Below are 21,557 nucleotides of genomic sequence, written 5' to 3'. Positions count from 1 at the left end.
ACTGTACCTGCTTCTCAAAGACTGCCAAATTACAATATCAGGCTAAATGCTGGATCAGGTAACTACCCTCAGGGCTCAAATCATAAAGGAATATCTCCATTCAATAACATTATTCTAGCACTCATTTGTGTTCTGGTCACTCTTGCATTTGTGTTCTAGATGAGCTCACACTGTACCAGGACTTTTGCAGCATCAGGAATCACTGTAGGCAACATGGAGGGACAGAGGCTACAATTTAGAGAAAATTCCTGAGTACAAAGTCTATTCCTTTGGGCTTTGCATCACTCTAACAGGACTTCTGGCCTGTTCGGAGTAAGAAAATAACTTGGCCTACCTATCTGCAAGTGGTCCTATAGATACACTCACACAGATGGATAGGCCTTTTGACCCATCAGAAGAACCAGAATCTGATTATTGTCCAGTAACAGGACAGCTATCAGCAAACACCAGTCACCCCCACACCACACAGCTGGGCCAGGCACTCCCACACTGCACACTCTGCAAATGGTAACAGGGAGTGGACCTCCACTGCAATCAACCGTACTATTTCCATACGTGACGGCACTGAATAAAACCACTCATACTGAATGCAAACTCATACATAAACCATTCGTAAAACCAGCCATGCTGTAACCTTGCTGCAAATTCTGTGAGATTCTGCATAGCTTCTCCTCTTCCTTATCGAGGACAGTGGAGGGGTTACCTTTGGTAACAGATAAATCTCTGTAATGCAGTTATCTCTCAACTGCAGTGCACAAGCATCCCAATTAATTCAGTCCAGGCCTAGCAGAGCCGGCACTAAGCCAGAGCTGATAAACCTGCCAAAGCCAATCTGAGTCCTGCAATGATTCTTGGGAGCCTGCTCTGCGCTTTCGCATGCTCCGGACTGAGAGGGTTTATTTGCTTGAGCGCAGTGCTCAGCTCTCGCTGGCTCCACATGCCCACATGATGCGGCAACTCCGTTAACGAGGCTCTTCTAAAACCCAAAGTGCTGGGGAGCAGGCAGAGACACCCAGTCAGCTCTGAAGGCATCAGCAAGGATGCAGCAGGGCTTATTAGCACCGCTCAGCCGGATTACAGGTGTCCCGGTCCTGATCCTGCATCGCTGTCTGCAAAGCTCCCACTTGCGGGAAGACAGTGCTCTGCAACCCAGGCAGGCCTGGGAAGCAGGATAGCCACATTCAAATGGCACCGTGTCTGAAGAAGTCAGCCACACCAACAGAGCTGGTTCAGCATCCCTGGCTCAGTAAATACCAAACCTGCATAAACCACTGAAGAACAGAAAGGCCACAGCAAAGTGGCAATGATCTTAGGATGGGATAGGGAACAATTATCCTAGACGCAGCCCTTGGCATCGCTGCTGTCTTGCCATGTGATCTTGGGCCAAACTCTGACAAAGGTACCCTCTGCTTTTCCATCATCTGTCAAATGGAGATAGTCGTCATCTATCCTCTGGGGTTTGGTAAGGCTTGTTTAATATTCATAGGCATTCAGGCATTCAAATAAAATGCACCAAAAATGCAAGGTGTTCTTACAGGTTCTCACAAAGCCAGGTTTAAACACATTTTTTTCCAGCCAACAAAAACACTGAAAAAGCAAGAGTATTTCCACAGATACCAGATTTCAGTGGCCAATTCACAAATTCCAAGGAGTGAGGATAATATTTACTCATACGGTAAGATGCATCTGACAGATGAAGCTATATAATTGAAAAATGTTAGAAGAAGGAAGGCTTGTAATAGAAAAATGGCATGAGATGCTAGTAGGTATCCTTTCAGAAATGGGAAAGAACAAAGCAAATCATCTACTGAGATGCTCAGATCTCTTGCCACAAAAAGGCAAGAAATTCCAAGAGGCCTATAAAGCGTTTAGACAAAAAGGTGAACTCTAGAATTAATAACAGAATGGTAAACAGGAAGATTAATGGCATCAGAGAAAATGCAGATGGTGAAGCCCAGCCTGCAGGCTCAGCAAGACTCTGAATAGGGAGGGGGAAAAAAGCAAGGTGTAAACAAGGTGACCTTCAAAGCCACGGGAATGCCTGCCAACAGGCCAGCCAGAGGGCATCCCGAGACACAGATGTGCCATCTGGGGTAGGCTGTCTCATGACAGCATGAACAAGATTTGTCTTTTTCAAAATTTGCAGGGAGGCAAAATGGGTAGTGGCAAAAAATATGACCATTCATTCAAAAGGGGCACAATTAAATGCATAGGTTAGAAAAGGATGCTATCTATTTTGTAAAGAAAATATGAAAGAAATCCCTGGATATCCCCACTCAGAAAGGTCTTGCACCCACTTGTAAAGCCTGTGCACGCAAGGTGTGGGGGAAGAGAAACTGGTTTTCACTAAACCAATTTTTCCCTTGAGGGTTTATGCTTTAGGTTTATGGTAAAAAAAAATTAGCCAAACCTCAGAAGAAACTGCAAAGCAGCCCTTTAAACCAATGATGGTATAAATTTTCCCCATCTTGGCATAAGACTATTCACTCCAGATGGCACATTTGGGTTGAAAGCAGGTAAAGATTCCTCAGACACATCTCTGTGTCCAATATCTGCTTTTACAGAGTTCCCTTACTCCGTCTCAGTGCTTAGTTGGGCCTTGAATCTCCTCATAAGCTTTGTGTATGTCGAGGAGATCTCAGTTCTTTGCCTACAGTAAAAAGTAGGAGAGAGAAATGTCCTACCACAATTCTGCAGGGGAGCTTGGCTCTTTCAGACCTGATGCTTAGATCACTGAGGTCAACCAGGAAAATTAAAAAGAAAATGCAATCATACATTTTTTAAATACGTCAATCAAACACCACAGTGGGGCAGTGCTAAGGGGAACAATGCTATCTCTAAATAAGCCTTCTACAAAATAAGCCAAACATGTTCTGCTGTGACATCCAGAGGCAAGAATTTTAGGGAAAAACAGAATAAGTAACCACATTACAGCTCACCGTGTAAAAAAACAGACCCTAGCTCTTGGAGTCCAGCAGGTAGTGAATTCATACACCTCTTTTCCTTCCAGCCTGGCTGAAAGTAGATCAAATCTGAGTATTTCAGGTAAAACTGGCCCATCTGAGTTCAGTGCTGAAATCAGTTAATTCAGTGCTAAGTGTACAAGCAGACATATCTGAATGTTTTTTATTCTAATGGGCTGCACACCAACTGCAACGAAGATATTGGCATGACCTCCAGTTTCACAGTAGAAACCCCGGGTGCTGGATTAGCTCAGGCAGCTTATGCAAAGCCTGCGCAGCCCCAGCACTGTTGCATCAAGTAGGCTTGACTCAAGTGAGCTTGTGATTGCTGATGGGAGCTGCCATCACGGCTTTGGACATCAGTACATACCTTTCTCCAGAAAGCCCCATCATGTGGCTCTGTTGATTGCTTTTTGAATAGAACAGGAATGGAGAGATGAAGTACATACCTGAAAACACTAAAGTGGCATTGAGGAAGGAATCAGGAAGAACAAGGGAGAAAAACAGCAAGATGGAGGAAAGCTATTATATTCCTTCTCCTTGCCTACTGCAGCTAAACTATGGCAGGCTTGTTCTGAAAACTGCCACAGAAAAGTCTGAAAAATGGAAGCTCTGGGCCTTGAATTATGCCTTTTCAATATCTCTCTCCTTTCTTCTCTCTGCTAACAGAGAAACTGAAAACTCCTAGATCCTGAAAAATATACACTCTGGGCCCTTTCCGCACCTTACAAAACACAGTGAAAATAGATGATAATGGGGAAGAGGGAGAGATAGCCATGCAAGGGCAAAACAAAGTGAAATAGAGAATAGTTGCTCTTCTCTCCTTTCCCCCGCTCAGCTTTCATTTCCCTTTGTTCATCTAACGTTAAGCCAAACTAAGCCAAAGGAGCTGCCGTGCTGGGCTACAAGATTGATGGCTGCAGGCAGACTCCACAGTGAAGAGACGGATGACTGGTCATTTCCCCCGATGCACTGAGAAACATCCATCCTTGCAGCCATGCTGAGCCCATTTGTGCTCCTTTTGAAAAGAGAGATAAACACAGGCAGCTGGAGGCACCTGAGTGTCCTTCTCCCTCAGAAGGACACAGTTCTACTCCTCCGGGTTCCTCGAGAAGGTCGCTCTGTCCATCCCTGAACATCTGGCTGTGGGATTTGCTAACTCTCTCCCTCCCCCAGCAATCATCCATCTATTAGAACACAGTGCAGGTCAGAAGAAAACGGTGAAGAGAATGGTGTGACAACCTCATCAATCTACAGCTACACACTTGGCTATTTAGTTTTCTTTACGCTATTCCTAAATGGGGGGGGAGAACTGCTACTGGTATGAAAGAGTGAATTGTGGGAATGGCAATGTGGATTGGAGTAAGTCCTTATGACTATTAAAATGTTGTGCATGTACTAAAGCAGTAGGGAACTAATTAAGATTCAGGATTGAAAGGCAAAACAAAAAAGTTGGATGCACTCTGGTTCCATCTGTAGCACTTGCTGAGAGTTCAGATGTACTTGGGGCATCATCTTTAGCAGAGAGAGGTTAATTTTTTTTATTTTGCCTATACAGACATTAACAGAAAGCTCCCTGGAAGAATATACTGTAAGTATATTTATAATGCCAGCCCTGGAATAGCAGCTTCAGAGGCACAAAGCACTTAATCCTGACTCCTTTCTATTTAGTTAACAGTGTCTTTGTTTGCTGATACTGTCCTGGTCTACAGCATTGCTCAAAGATACAGCCTGTGTTGCCAGTTCTCCTGCCGTGCTGCTCCCTCACGTAGGCAATGAGCATTACATGGCAGATGTACCCATAGCATCATTTACAAATACAGCATCACTCCAGAAATTCCTATAACTATGAACCTCAGTTTGTCACAGTAGCACATATCTGTAACTGTGTCATTCACAGACATTGCACCAAGGAAATCATGAGAAGATAAAAGCATTCAGCATCTCTCAAAAACACAAAGAAATGAGTCACTTGCTTGAAGTGTTTAAATGTAGTTTTAGCACTCTAACTGTCTGATCCAGCTTTGAGAATTTGTCTTTTATTCCCATCATGCAATGCTGTTTATTTTAGGCCAACAACAAAAGGATTTTCACTACAGGTCTGTAGGACATGCATAGGATATTAATCATGACCGTGTGTTCCTAAGACATCAACCCCACACTTCCCAGGGGCAATCACATGCATTCAGAAGTGGATCATTTCCATCAAGAGGAGTAAAGTTTTCATCCTTTCTCCTACATCAAGAACCATCACTTTAGCTGATGGAAATTGCTGCTCACTGTAGTCTTTAATGGAACTGTACCTACCTACAATAGCTAAGGTCCTGGCCCTAAATTACCTTGTTTGTTTAAGGGGAACCATGCTCCAAGTGCATCCTAAGTGAGATCTCTGGTCTGGAAGACATTGCACAGAAAAGCCATATCCATCTATTCCATTCTTAATTCCCCTCGAAATGTAGATTGCATCAACCCTCCTTCTCCTGAGGAGTTCATTATTGGGAATGGACGCCATGGCAAATACCAATGGTGTCAGAATCCTGAAGCATAAAATACCTGTAATAAACTATTAAGCAATCAAATGCAAAATGCAGGGAATATTGAAATGAACTGTAATCTAGTAAAATCATACTTAATATGTCTCAGGTACAAGATGATTATGAGGCTGTAAAATGTTTACTTCAAAGAATGGGAATGACAGACTGAAGACTTCCACCCAGGATGGCGGCAGGAGATGCAGGGATGCAGGAGGGAAAGCCATCACACTCTCCATTCTACTCTCAGCAAATCTGCAAAGCTTGGCTTGTAAGATTTCAAACTGGACTTTATATTAACATTTATTGCTCATTCCTTTATATTACTCACCAGAAAAATATCACCTGCTATAAATTTTGTAATATTTCAGACTACAAAACAATTTAATTTGCTATGTGTCAGGAGAACAGTAAAATTTAATAAAAGTTTTTTTAAAATCATATTTTGAATGTAATGATATTCCATAATCTCTTCGCTATTTTTTGTTAACGTTTTCTTCTATAAAACAGTGCACAGGTTCTACTATACAGTTGATCTAGTAGCCCAGTGACTTTATTAGGCTCTATCTTGCAGGATGCTGAGTACCAAACCTGGAAGTCTGGTCCAACCCGGTACTTTACATGTGGATTTAATTTTAAGTATGTGACAAGTCCCATTAATTACAAAAAGATCATTCATGTTCTTAAAGCCCAAGCTCAGGTGCTTTCCTTGTCTGGGGTTAGACAGCTTGGCATCTTACAAGACTAAGCCCTGGGGACTTGATCCTATAAACCCTTTTTCATGTGATTACCAGAGAACTCCCAGGACTACTCACACGAACACACAAAATAGATGCAAGTGAATTAGATAAAAGATACCCATTGCCTAGGATCTTGTGTCCAGTACTTGCATCTAAACTACTCTTGTGCTTCACAAAAATCCTTTTGCCGATGCGGCTTATTCTTTTTCAGGCATCGGTACCAGCTATACTAAGAAAAGTGCCAGGAGGTTTGCCAGCAAAGCTGTTCAGGTTCAGCTCTAGCTGCAAGACTCCTAACAGGGCAGACGGCTTCCCCGCTGCCCCTCCCCTTTGCTGGAGAGCTGATGATTTGTGCCGTGGGGGAAACGAATCTGCCAGGTTCCGGCATTTCCCCAGGTACCATCCCCTGGCGCTTCCCCAGGGGCTCCCATACCCCTTCCTCCTGACAAGCCTTGAGGGAACTGCGTAGGCAACCCACTCCTAGGCCCCCCATGCCTACACGGGGAGCGCCGAAACACTCTTTCAAAGCCACCTTTTCCCTAAGAAGAGAATCTCATCCTCAGCTCACCTGCACTCCCCTCTTTTTAAGGTTAGATCTGTTTATTTCAGAAATAAGTAATCCTGATGGCTACTTACAAACATCGATGTTAACTTCATAGCAAGGGTATAAATCCCCCAGCATTTTACCTCTCCAGTAGGAATAATATGTCTCCTAGACACACGGCATTCACAGTCAGGCCTTGGCAGCTTAAGAGGCACATGCTGAAAAACCTCTTCCCAAAGACGTGTCCTAGCAGCCAGATGTAGGTCAAACACGCAGGAGCCAAGAAAAGCGAAATAGCAAAACAATGGGCTGGGTAACACAGAAAGGGTGGCGGCACCACAAGTAAGCTCCCTCTCAAGCAGCCCAGGTATTTCAAGCCAATGCCACCTCAGCCGCCTGAGCCCTCCAAGCTTTCCTCAGGTCCTGCAGATCGAGCCCCAGGAGATGACCTGCAGTCACACCGCAGAGGCTCTGAGGAGTTCATTAGCACAACCCATTCCTTCAATTTAATGGCCTACTTGTAGTGACCAAATCATTTTTCAAAATGGCCTGGCTCCAAAGTCACCATAACTCCATTTTCAAAAATGCCACTGAGACTACACACCAGTGGAAAAATCACCTCTAAGTGGCTGCATTGCTTCTGAAATCACAACAGCCTCGTATCTGTGGGTCGCTGCACATGCAGCCTACTTTCCCATTCTCAGGGACGAGACCCGAAGAACTCAGACAGATAATGATTTAACAGTTTCCAAAATTGCCTTATCTTGTTCAGTTGCTACTTCTGCCTTAGCCTGATGACGAGAGCCAGAGGGATCTGGCTTCAATAGGCTTTTGATCAAAACCCGGAGAGGTTCCAAAGCCTGGTGGCTTCTTCACTCAGCTTTCTCCTAATTATGCAAACTGGCTCAGCCACACAAGAACCAGGAGTAATCCCAGGTGATTCATATGAGCACTGGTAAAACTGTGCATATAAAATACATGTAGTGACCTGTTCCAGATCCCACAAATTAAAGAGAAACTATTTACACAAAGTTAATCCTGTAAATTCTAGCAGCATGACTGTGGAGTTAAGCAGCAGAGACAATGTTTTTGTTTTCTTGACTGGACTATTTATAGAATATTATTTGCTTTTCTAGAAATGAGTGTGTTTTAATTCCATACCTGCAAAATCATGAAATCCCATTTGGGGGAAAATACATATTCACTCACATCCTTGAACCTACTGCACTGAATTAGCCTAAGGATTTGCAGCTTATCACATCTAACAATACCCAGCAAGAACAGCGCATGATTTGAAGGAGAAGTTATCACAGCCCGGCCGCCATGACGCACAGAAGGCCAGCTCATCGGTGGCCAAAAAGAAGCAAGAAGAGTTAAACTGTGCAAAACCTGAGACATCCTTCTAACACTTACACTGCACAGCCAGCTTTGTGAAAACTGGCTCAACGATTCACCTATGGTGAGTCTCTTTATTTGTATATATGGGTGTGTAACAAATTACTTGTTTTTCATCACCATCCTGGTACACATAAGCCCAGGTTTTGCACCAGAGCTGGTACACTTTCATACCAGTTTTGCAAGGCTTTATGCTGAGGGCCAAAACATTTAATACTGGCACTTTAAAGGCTTGGCAAGCGGCACACTTTATTCATACATTGCTTTAAATAAAAAGGTCGCCCCTACCTCTCCCAAACTCTCTACGAAGGCTTATTAACTATCTGTTAGGTACTTCTCTGAGACAGACAAATGAGATCAATGTTTTAGCACCCCCATTTCACACACTGAGAAGCTGAGAGAAAAAGTGATATTCCATTGTCCCTGGTGCTGTGTAGTCCTGTACAGGGACATGACAGTGGGGCAGGACATTAAATGCAGAGGGTGGCACCTCTACTGCAGACTGGCAATGGGACAAAGATATTTCACTGCAGGACTTCTACATCGTGATTCGGCATCAGTGAATACATGCAGAAAGGGACAGGTTCTCTGGTACTCTTAGTGTCACGCAAGAAAAGGAAAGCAAACTTTATCTGGCCAGAGATTTGGACCAGCAAAGGTCCCCATTGTAGGAAGAATTTAAAGGTGGTGGATGAGATGGAATAGAGTTTGGTTAAATATGTGTGTAAAAGGAAGAAGCTGATTCACAAGGAGGTCCCACACTGATGAGTTTTCTCTTGGTGACAGAAAGACACTTTTTCTAACCCAAGTCATAGCTGGATATGTAAGAGCCATAGAGCAGCAGCTCTTGCCTGTGGTGCCATGTCCTGCTGTGAACAATCTGAAGGCAAGATTAGTGGAGAATTGGAACCTACTGTTTTGATTCAGTAGCATTGATGGACTCATCTGGAAGCTGCAGGCTTAGCTGATGAATAAACACCTCCTTAAATTTAGGCCATTACTTAGGTTCTTTGTTGGATAAGAAGGCCAAAAGAGAAGGCCCAGCAGAAACCAGTATTTATTTTGGTATAAATAAAAGCTAGACCTGGTAAAAAATGAATTTTCCCCCCATTTGCATGAGAGTTTCCCAATTTGCTAAAGAAATGATAGGAAAGAAACAGTTTAGGTGTTATGGGATTCCTACAGCCATGGTGAATGTTTCCTTTTTCTTACATATTGAAATTTCCTATCTAGCGCTAAAAAAAAAACCCCAAACCAAAAACTCAACACCTTCCAGCATTCCTGCTCCCAGATTTGGATTCACAATATAAAGCTTCGTTTTATTCCAAAGTGCTACAGAAATGTGACATATATAGGTACATGATAGACCAACCTCAGGATTCAGCATGGCCAGCGTGCAGATGTGAACTGTAACACATCAAATGAGAACTGAAAATTATCCACCCTCCTTGTCACAAAGAGTTAAGTTTTTTTTTTTTGTTTTCTTCTACATGAAGTGCCAAAAATTAACATTGATGGGAATGGGTGAAAATGAAATCTGCTCTAGCTCAACCAGAAACTACAGGATCCATGTGGAACCACTCAGTAAAATTGACATGGGTCACGCAGCTTCTTCAAATATGAAGCTCATCATCGTCCACACTCTGTGACATTGAGTTATTTGACATTTGACCTAATATTTGCCTAACACTTGACCTAAATACACTGCAGGACTGTTGCTTTGGCACCACCTACCAAAATCAAATCCTGTTTCTGACAAATAATAATTTAAAAACAGGCTATTCCTGCCACAGAATAAAATCTGTTAAAAAGTTAACTCATGGAGTAGGCTCAGTCCCTCTCCTACCCGAGGTTTACACCCACAGAGCTCCATTTATTTCTGCAGAGGTAACTCCTGGCTTACTTCAGTTTATGTGAAGCGGAGTCAGGCCCTGCCCTTGCAGAAAGCGCACTATTCACTGCTCCCTCTGCTGGCCTCCCAGCACCGCCGGCTCCTGCAGGTGCCCGACCACAGAAGCAGGCATACGCACTTCCAATCCTCCCACAACTAAACGCCTGGCAGGTGGAATCAGGCATGTGAACAGAAAAAAAAATTAGAAAAAAAAAAATCCTAAAATCAGTGATATTTTAAAGTACTAAAGAATATATAATAAAAGATGAGGTGAGTTATTTTAAAAGCCAAAGTACTTAAGAATGCAGAAGGACTTGAATAAAAAGCAGATTTTAAACAACATTTTAATTTCAAGATTTTGGAGGGAAGACAGCAAAAGCCACAAAAGTTGATAACAGGCTATCAAACTCCATCTTATGTGAGGAATCTACACCAAGTCATCAGAGAACAAAAGTTGCTCCTGTGTGCTGGCTGTCATGTCGGCAAATGTTTATAAAAACCATGAACAATTAAAAAAACTAAAATCAGCTCTACACAAACATATCTTTGGTAAATTCACATCTGCAGAAACCTGTCAGAAGTCTGAACAATCGCTACATTGATATTATAGCCCTCTTCAGGAATATTGTATCCAATTCATCTGAATTTTACAGAAGTACTCTTATTTGGCACCAGAATTATTCTGCCAGTTTTGATCCTAAGACAGTCTTAATGGATCTTGAAGAGGAGCCATAGGCAGGCTTTATAATATAACAGGAACCTAACCTTTAATCACAGAGAAGTTTCCAGGTATGTTAAATAGCAGCAAAACTTTTTGTTAAGAAAAAACGCGCCTTTCCTTACAGCATTCATAGCAAAACAACACTGCTGTCTTGTAGTACTGAAGGAGAACCAACGTGTGACTGTGTAGAAACTGTTGAAATCGAAAGTGAAACTAGCCAATATTAATTGGCCTATCTGAGAAAAATTGTAAAAGGAAATTCTCATGAAGTTAGTATTTTGCATTATTTTTAGGCTGTAATATCTTTGGGTGACACTAGACATAGCGATCAGGGAAAGAAAAAAGAATACGGAACTCAGGAGAACTGAGCTTTTTCTGTGTTCTTGGGTTGGATTTCCAGCTCTACCACAAACCTCCCATTAAACCTTCATACAAGTAGTTTAGCATCTTTGTCACTCATTTCTCCATTTTGGAATCAAAGTACTTCCTTTACTATATTTTGTATATTTGGACTATAAGATCTGCTACAGTATACGACTACAGCAGAGAGTATAAGAAGCCTTCACAATGATCCCCAGGATGGTGGTCTAACATGCTGCTTGTCTCTAGAGGCTATCATACAAGTGATACTAATGCTAGTGCTTTCCTTTGCTTTTTAATTTCATCTTAACTTTTTCTTGGTGAAGTGCCCCATCTTAAAGAGCACTGACCTCCACAGACATGCTAAGCATCTTCCACAAGAGTTGGGAGCACTCATCATTTCCCAGGAGAAACACAGCACCTTGTACAATCAGACACAGTCTCTACAAGGTAAATTGAGGTGGTTGAAAGATATAATAGCTTATCTGTAAGGATTCCATTCATTCATCCACAAGCATACTCACATAGCTATATCCTATATGTCAGACTAAAACCAGATCGGGTATTGTTTAAGTGGCATCTAAAAATCTGTTATCAGTACTTGTCTCAAATAATTCTACCATGGTTCATCGTAGCAAATGAAAAACACTTTTGTTTACTTTTACCTCTTCAACAGCTGGTAAAAAAAAAAGCCATTTCTGTAGTTCAGCTGAACACTAGACTGCCCAGAGAGAAGTAACAGGACAGGCACTAGCACAGGACACCCGCTCATTCTCACCAGAGTAGCAGCACACACAAACTCTAGTCCACACCCTCCAAGTGGGTGGGAAGGCTGCCCGCTGTGAGACCTCACTGTTGGCTTTCAGTCCAAAACTAAACGACAGCAGTGAATTGAGACAAAAGCTTTCCAGTCATATTCTTTACACTTACATGGCACATGAAATGAAAGCTCTGTGTGTATGTATGTACGTATCTATATTTAGCCATCCTGTAAAACTGAAGTAGGACACTACCAATTTAAATTCCACCAGAGTTTTTGGCCATACGCACCCTATCTGTTCTCATCTGCATAGCTGCAAAGCTTGGGTAATACCTGACTGTCAGCAGGGTTTATTGTAGGTAATACCACTTCCACAATATTGATACCTGACCCAACACAGAATCATGATACCACCCAGTACCACAAAACCACTAAGTATATAGGACAAGGAGCAATTAAGATTTCAAGGGGCCTTGGGTGTAATCAGGGATCTCTCTTCCATTTCTAACCCTCATCTTTCCAGCTCCTCTGATATTACTAAGGGCCAGAACCCTACTGCTTGCCTTGGCGGCACCTGCAGTTCAAGGTGGTGGTGAGAGAGTTGGAAATTATCCTTCTTCTCCCATTCCTCTGGAAGAACAGGCTACCCAGCCCAGCCCAACCCTCTCCTTCACCCATTTCCACACTCACAGACCCGCCATGCACCGGAGCTCTGCTCTTGCTCTTTTACTGAGTAGAAGAACAGCCAGCTGAGGAGTGAGTGCGGAAGCACGAGCTGCTTCCAGCACTCCCACTGCTCCGCGCTGAAGTGCCGTGCAAATACCACTGCCCAGTTCTGCAGAGAAACAGGTTTGCCCATACTTGGTTGAACAGAAGTCTACTTTCATGAATATTATGAGAGTATTGACACCTAATAACTTTAGCACTCTGTACCTAGAAAATCACAGTATTAGCAACATGTCAATATATTGTCCATGACTGGGGATTTGTTTCAAATCTATACCACAGTTCATAGGAGTCTTGACTGCTACACTATAATGACTCACATAACAGCTCATATCCATTACAATGAAAACTTGGCTGCACTTGAGCCATAATGCTTGGTTCTGATGATGTGAATGTACCACTGAAAGATGAAGCCCAGCCCATGTGAAAGTAAATGTCAGGAATACTTAGTGTAATTCCTAAAGGTCTGGTAATAATATTGACTGTATTGTCACTGATGCAGTTATCATACGTAAGTTTTGGCAGTACTTTATTTCTACCACATATCTATCGGATAGGCTACTGGATGGGATGGAGGATGCTTAGAAATAGTATTAACTGGAACATTGCTAGACCTTTGATCAAACAACTTTACTAGGGCAATCCATGCACGTAACTCTGAGTACAGTGGCAGAGGAAAATGCACATCTAAAGGCTGCATCAGCAACACCTATTCCAGTGTTCTGATCTTTACAACTTTGGCTGTAACTATTCTTAAAGCCAAACACTTCAAACACTTCTACTTGAAACCAAATAAAAGCAACAGACCAGGACAATAAAAGCACCATGTTCTATTAAGAAGCAGCAATTGACCCCAAGAAAAACGTTATAGTGCACTTGCATTTTACAAAAAACAGGAGACCGTTGGAGCATGATCGTTTTCTTCATTAGGTTTTGGTATTACCAAATATGAAACTCTCACTCACTGAGCTGGGCCATGCACTACCTAAACCTGCAAGGTACCAACCCTGCAAAAGTAGGTTGTAACTACAAATACTATATTATTACTAAATGACTTATTATACCACTGAACTGCTAGCAAGACAATAGCTTGACTCTACTTACTGACTGGCTGTTGAACTGGTTTACTGAACAAAACAAAAATCCTAGGTCTATGTATCTCCCGAGCTATGTAGAAGTCTTGAACTTCTGGATACGACTTTTCGCTATAATGAGCCACTCGAAAAGCCAATGATTCACACGCCCTGATGCTGATCCCATTGGCTGCTGGATTGACAGCTTTTGGAGCTAACATCCCCTTCTGTGTTTGTTACAGTGGCAGTCTTACTAGAAGTACTTCTAAACAGTTAACAAATGTAAAACATAATAAAACTAAGGTTTAGCCCTAATTTGATGTTGTAGAATTGCATTGCTTGCATATGTTATACAACATATAACCAATTCAACAGCATCCTGTATAAAAATCAGCTACTCGCATATTAACCCAGCACAAGCTTCTCTCTAACTGCTGAGAACAGCTCTAAGCCATGACTAGGATGGCCAAGCCCTAGGTGGAGTGAAACTATGGAACATTTAGACTAGATTTCTTCCAAATTTATTTTAGATGTCCTGCACGTCACCTCTGTGCTTCTTAAGGGATCTTAAATTGCCACATCTTTGCCCCACACAGTCATCTAATGTTTAACTGAGGAATAAAGAGGCCAGCATAAGGTAGCTTCCTAGGTTCAGCATTAGGCTTTACCACAGTGTCCCACTCCAAAACGTACAGTATTTCTGCTGTCCATGTTGAAAATAAATCACACTATCTTTTTCTCAAATTGTCAAAAGCTACCTTTAAATGGAGATCCAATGTTTTCCACAGGTTTTATACTTTTAAATCAGAGAAGGGAAAAATCCCATTTTTGGCTAGTGAGTCTATTCTGGATATGCACAGATGGAGTGAAATTATTTTGTGGTATAACTGATAAGGAAAGTTAATCACTAGATAGAAATTGGTTGGAAAATAGATTTAAATGGCAGAGCAATACAACTTGCCTTATTTGGCTGCCACTGGCAATGCAACAAAAGTAGCACTCCTGAGATGCAGAGGAGATCTTTATAGTAGAGAAAACAACACAGAGACCGACATGCTGAGGTCTCTTTATCTGATAACTTTGTGGCAATTGCCTTTCATGCCCTGTGGCATGTAGGATGCACTAATTTGGCATTCAGTGAGTACAGCAAGTAAACATAATGCAAACAAAGAAGAGTCAAACTCCACACTACTGCTTTACCTTACTAAATTACCAAGGCACAACAGTGCTTGCATCATCACAAAGTCTGAGGCAGACGTTTCTATGGGCCAACATCATCCTCTTCCTAGAGTCTAGTCTCATTTCCATCAGTGCAACCTCACTGATTTCACCAGTTCTTTCGGATCAGCTCTGCTGTGAGGTCTGGTTCTATTTGCTGATGGAGATTTTGCCCTTGGTTTGAACCCCAGCTGAATGGTTACAGGCATTTCTTCCTCTTGTCCAACTGTCTGCTGACATATCCTATACTGAAGGTAGGGAACCTTCAAAAACTGTTTCTACCAAAATCAACATGAATTTTGCCTCTGATTTTACTGGGTTTAGAACTTGTCTCTATCGCCCCTTCCTCTCTCTTCACCACATGCTGCATAGAAGCAAAGCCATCAGTATGGCTGAGCGTAGCTCAGTTCCCAGACACCTTCTTCTGTTAAACAGGCTATTTAAATATTCTTAATTTACATTTTGGGGTTTTCTCCTGTACTTTTAATACTGGCAGTGTCTTGCCTGTTAAAAACCACATACAGCTGTGAGCATGTGTGTTCCGTCTTTCTCATAACAGCTGACCCCAAAGACAGCAAGCCTTTATTACTAACTGCAGGGAAGAATGCACAACACTGTGCTCTACCTGACACAGCTGTAGCTCCCCTGCATCTGCTTTACAGTCACTCATTCAGCATCCAGACTCATCACTTCACATAGTTTAATTGTGGGGGAAGAGTACCAAGGACAACCAGAATGAAAGAAGAATGGACTAAGGTACACATACAGGCATACACACATATACAAATGTGGCATATGCTTATTAATTTTTACCATTTGCTATTTATAATCTGGTCACACCCTTGGTCCCCCGTCCCATTATGAAAAATCTTATCAGTGTACTGTTCCATGCACACAGAGGTCTTTTTCACAAAGATTAGGCAGCAGATGCTAGAGTGAGATTTTGTATTAATAACACACTGAGGCAGTAATTAGTAATACATTGATCCTTTACATCCTTATGAATTTGGTAATAGAGGCCAGGATTCGCTGCTATGGAAGGCAAATTCAGCTCCCATTGTATTCAATACAAGTTGTACACATTTCTGTAAGGGATGAGTTGAGTGCAGAGGGTTTGGTGGTTATTGTTACAGCAAATCAAGTAAGATGTAACAGATGCAAAGAGAAATGGTTGGAGAAGGGCAAAGATAAAGTCCAAGGTCTAAATGCCGGGTTTGCATGTATGCCAGCTGCTCTGCAGCACAGGAGAGAGAGAGAGGCAAACAAATACTTACCAGGTTTAATTTCCAGCAGCTTCAGCCTGGAATCCTCAGGGGGATGCAAACGCCTCTTTTTGCGCCAGCAACGTGCTGGGTACGTGTACAGCTGACCTGGGGCCAGGCCTGAAGATTAAAGGCAAAAATTAAATATAATCACATTTCAGTTTGTAAACCACAAGCACTGTCTCTAGCATCTTTGTTCTTGCCCTTCCAGCATCTCCTTGTTGGAGGGTTCAGTCCTGCAAATTGTGAGGCAGAACTACGGACTCAAGGCATCCAGTGCTCCTCAGGCTCCTCAGCACCTCTTGGGATCAGGCCTACAGAGAATCTAGGTCTCACTTATACACTTCACTCAGCTCACTGAAACCAGAGCTGCACATAAATAATTTGTGATTTCTTCAGAGTAAATAGAATTTCAGACTCTCCTGGGTCACAGGGGTGAGGCCTCCTCCACGGGCAGAGAAAGCCCCTTGGGAGAGAAGAGATGAAGTTCCGACACGCAAATCATAAGGCCCTGATGCACAGAGCAGTTCAGGAAATTTGTGTCTTCCAAGTGGGAACAAACCAAGATCCATGAGGTCTGGTTATTTGGACTCTGTATTTTTGCTTTAATTCTGGACTTTTGTTTGAAGACAGATTCTTCTTTTTGGTTATTACCTCCACATGCCAACATCCTGAATGAGGGAGGAGATACGGCAGTAACGTTTATGTTACGGCATCCTCCATTGAATCACATTTGGCATCGCTGGCTTCTGAGCTGCCCTGGCTCTCCTGACAGACACCCCTTAGCCAACGTTCAAGCTATGCTTCGCTCTCTTGTATTCAGAACACAGCAGGCCTTCGTGAATGTGTTGCTACTAGGGGCACAGAAGCACACTGTCAAGTGCTTCAAAGTATCCTCGACAGCCCCAGATACTCATGACACACAGAAATACCCAGCAAGATACAGAAAAGTTGGAAGAATATAATTCTCTCCCCTGCTTCCCCTGCCCTCACCATCCACCTGCTATGGCTATTCTGTCCTTCTGCTGTTGCTGTTAGTCTTAGAGGACAGGAGTGGAGTTACCATATCTGAAACCGTACCAACAGTGAACAGCTGGACACCACCACAGCAGTGCCAGTAAAGCAGAACAGCTCAAGGGCAGCAGGATGGCCCAAGAGTTCTCAGCCATCCCTTCTGAAGCAGCCAGGAAAGTGTACCAGCTTGGGAACAAAACTGACTCACTGAACCAAATGAAGATAATGAAAAAAACAATATCCTGTTACTTGGAGGGGGGAAGACACATCAAAATTATTCACCTCAAGAAAATGGGCGAATCAAATTTTGCAAGTGAAGCCTAAGCTCCTGGTTTTAAATATTTCAACTGTTGGGAATGCCAGTTCAGACCCCAGCACTTTCCACCTACTTCCAAGGCCTTGGTGCATAAACGGAGCACCTACAGCACACTGCCTGGGTATGGCTGAGCGATGGAGTATTTGCAGAGATCCTGGCTGTTCCAGGGCACAGAGTGCTACTGAACTGGGGCTTTTCATGTCCTTCTTTCATTGCTGCACAGCTTGCTGGGCATTATGCCCACCCAAGAAGGACACACTTCAAAGCAGGGCACTCAGGACTGGTTTGGGAATAAAAATGTGAATAACTAGCACTTCTACAGTGCTTAGACACACTTCTTCATGGCACTTAGCAAACATTAACCACTGCAAACAATTGCTATTATGATGAGGTGGATTGTGCCTGGCTCTGATGCGAGTCATTAAAGAGGTGGAGGGAAGAAGTGTCACCCTTTCACAGCAGGTCCTGTGCAAGAACTCGCTCACGACATCGAAATGGTGGTTGCTAGACCGCAACAGCAATAGGACAGAGAATCAGCCCTTCATTGCACAGGCCTCCACAGAGGAGTCATTTGAATGAAGTGAGCACCACAGCTTTGAGCATTTGTTCCAGACAGAGAGGAGCAAGGATCTACTGCAGTCTTGGGGGAGTATCTGTTAATGTGGGTTCAATTATTGAGTGGTCTAATATGAATTAGCAGTTCTGGATTCAGCCAGGACAGTGAAAGCCAACCAGAAACGCTGAAAGCCCAACAAGAAACAAAGCAGGTATCCTTGAAAAGACAGAGGTGTGAAAGCCTTTTCCTTAGAGGACATACAGCCCACTCCAGGTGGCAGATAGATCAATAAGAGATGGATGATCCAACATCCATCTCTGCACCCCTTGAGGTAAGCTCTCTGTTCCTATTCACAATACCCTTGCTCATTAATACACAGCCATCCAATGAACTTAAAATACATACCAGACCTTCACTTGATCCAAACCCATCAAATGCTACCTTCAGTTCTCTACCCTGACCCCCATCTGTCACTGTGCTGGCTCACATGAAGTGTGGATCTTTGATTGTTTACACAAAGGAGGGGCAATAAGGAAAGGGTCAGTTCTGAACGCTTTGAATCTAGCCCCTCCGCAGGCAGTCTTGCAGTGCATATGGAAATCATGCATACACAGGTCTTGCTGTCTTCAGTCGTGGCTCAGTTGTCTCTCCCTCTGGTGCCTTATAGGGCAACCAGAGAAGGTTCCAACCATTTGCTTATAGAGGAAATAGCAGAACCTGCAGTGAGTTATGTTGTTTATCTCATTAGTGTAGAAGAGTCATAACTCAAAGCTTGTGTGAAAGGCCGGGGGAGGAGGGGAAAAGAAGGAGGGAGTTATGTGCAGTATTGTGTGAAATTAACCCTGAACTGTTTATCGTGAGATGCAGTTTTCTGACTCCTTTAACAAAGAGGACAGCAAGAAATCAGGTTAATATACTGAGATCCTGGTTCTCCTCTCTGTTTTTCAAGCCCTCTGTAAGTTAAAAGAGGTCCTGGAGCTTTGCCATTTGTCTTTATACAGTTTTTCAGGTTAGGGATAGTAAATGGCAGTGAACACAGCACACAAGACAGACACCAGGGTGGCTGGCAGAGAATTTTCAGAGCCCTTCAGTATGGGCATAAGCGCATTGTGTACAGCCTGAAAACAGGCATGCTAAAACTGTAGAGGGATGCTTTGACCCACTATAATACTACAAGAAATAGATGATGCAAAGAGACCCAAGGGAGCACTAAATGGGCTAATAAAAATCAAGAAAGAGGAGAGCAAATATGGGGGAGGAGGGCTGCTTCATTTCCCACTGATTATTCTAACTCAAAATAACAAAGGCATCAGATTTGGTGGCTGATGCAGATGCAGGAAGCTTGTTTCACTGAAGACTCTCTGTGAGGAATGTTCCACCATTAGTCCCCCCTGCAGCCTCGCAGGAGAACTGCCACTGATACTCTTTTGCCGGGTAAGCGGCTGAACAGTTCACTATCAGAAGTAAGGAAAGAAAGATTTGCACAGTGAATTTGCTCAAGGTAGTGCAGAGGGCTTGTTGTTGAGAAAGGCAAAGCGTTAAGACCTCATGGTGCCTGGTGTGATGCCATAACACTGTTATGATGACTTCTTCTGTAAGTGCGGAGACACCAATGAACCCATACAAGACTATCTATGTCTATCTTTGCAGCAGATGCTCTTGCCAAACCATTAGTTGTGGATATAGTGGATGTATACCTGCTTATGACTGTGTTCAAAAGGATAAAAATAGCAGCACCTTACTCATAATGAGATGCTACAAGAACAGAAATTCCTTGGGTAAACGGATTAGCAAAAAAAAAGGAAAGCTAGTTTTGCCAAAGCATAATCTCTTACAAATGGGGAATTTTCAGCTGAAACAAAAACCCAACTGTGGTCATGAAGCAACCTACAAAAGAAGGGTTAGCCCAGAACCTCAGACAACTCTCAGCTTGTAAACCACATTCAGCAGTCCCAGATTACCCCAGCAGTTTTGGCAGCTGAAACATTCTCAGGGTATTTTTAATGCTGGTAAAACACCTGTTGTCTCCTGCACCAGAAGTGGCTGCATTTTACTATAGAAAGAGTTTTCTGGTAGTACTGCAAGACAATACTAAATCTACTTTGGATATTTAGGAATAGGAGCAGTGCAAGGATCCTTCCCTCAGTAAGTCCTAGGAAAGGGAGAGAGAAAGTTTCAGCTAAGCACTCTTCAGAGGTGGCAATTGCTTTCTTAGTCTGCCCCCAGGAGGGGAGGAAAATTCCTCCCACTCTACCTCCAAACTGGCCAGTGGAGGAGGTAAGAGCAGGCTGCACCTTCCCACAATTCCAGATCTGGAGTTTTAGAGTTTTTTTCACTATGGTTTACAGGAACTGTTATGTGTACATGCGCATGTGTGCATGTCATGCTTCTGGTGCCCATGCACCCTAGCCCCATCCCTGCCTTGATTCTCTGGTCTGCACTGAAAAAAAAAAAATACAAACCCAGTTTGGTGCTGGGTTCTGTTCCCTGAGCTAATGGTGGGTCAGATTCTGAGCCATACTCTAGCAAAATTCCCCCTGGGGTTCAGGAGGACTTCTCTCTGAGTAACATCTCCAGTCTTTGAACTGGTGACTGTCCTTTGCCTTTCAAACAAGGATTTCAGATGGATTTACTCTAACAAAGGAAAGACTGACCAAAGGCTACAAAAATAACAGTGCTGTTTTCCCTTGAGCTTCACTGAGCTTTGGAACAGGCATTAGCCAAAGCTCTTTAAGGACATATATCAACTTCTTTCTGCACCTGAGGAAACTGCAGCTCCAGAACTGACATCCAAGTAACTTATCCAAAGCAGAACCAAGAGTTATAGCTGTATTTCTAAGCATCAGAACAACGTTCATTCCAATAACGGGACTCTTCTATATTTTACCTCGGCTTTAAATCCTTCCCAATATAATTCCTGATTTTCAGCATTCATCTGAGAAACTCCCACCTCCATCTCTCCACCCTGAAGACAATTCCAATCCTGCTTAGAGCAGAGGATTGTGTCTTCTGCTACAGCCTGGGATCAATAGCATTAAAAGAGCTACAACAATGCGGCCTTAGAAACTACCATGCAGGTACTTCTTTGGGTAGAGACAGAATAATTAGGATGAGCTCTCTGCAGTTACCAAAGGAAATCCCCTGCAGGCACAGAGGTTTAGGCAGCTTCTCTTCTGTGTGGCCCATAGCAGGTTTGAGCTCCTATTAATTAAACCCCATGAGGGCTCAGTGGCCAGCACTCCATACATGCACATGCATACACAGACACAATGCTACCAACCTGGTCCCCTATGCCTCTTCTCCATCCAGATGTAGCAGTTGTTCTGAGCTACCCCAGTTTGCGAATCCAGGAAGGGAAGGCGGACGCTTCGCTCAGCACACAGCCGAGAGTTATAGCTGCGACAGTGCTCAATTGCTTCTTTGTAGAACTGGTCCCCAAGTCTGCCAAAAGAGACAGGGCAGAGAGTAAGAAAGATTGCACTGCCCC

The 21,557-nt window shown here is 43.1% G+C and overlaps 1 protein-coding gene across 4 annotated transcripts in view; it reads right to left on the bottom strand.

Annotated features, from left to right (window-relative positions):
• DPF3 (double PHD fingers 3) overlaps positions 1-21,557 on the bottom strand; it is a 200,846-nt gene that overhangs the window by 109,090 nt on the left and 70,199 nt on the right. For all 4 annotated transcript variants that reach the window (XM_087746422.1, XM_087746419.1, XM_087746421.1 and 1 more), the window contains exons 2-3: positions 21,351-21,511; positions 16,197-16,304 (exon numbers count right to left, since the gene is read on the bottom strand). In XM_087746422.1, the coding sequence (XP_087602548.1) occupies positions 16,197-16,304; positions 21,351-21,511 (269 nt within the window). The remainder of the gene's footprint in view (positions 1-16,196; positions 16,305-21,350; positions 21,512-21,557) is intronic.

The sequence above is a fragment of the Nipponia nippon genome, unplaced genomic scaffold (genome assembly GCF_047370975.1).
Source record: "Nipponia nippon isolate SJK-2023a ecotype South Korea unplaced genomic scaffold, ASM4737097v1 scaffold_10, whole genome shotgun sequence".
NCBI lineage: Eukaryota > Metazoa > Chordata > Aves > Pelecaniformes > Threskiornithidae > Nipponia > Nipponia nippon.
The sequence above is the reverse complement of the archived record's forward strand: the minus strand, read 5'-3'. Positions and strand labels throughout refer to the sequence as shown.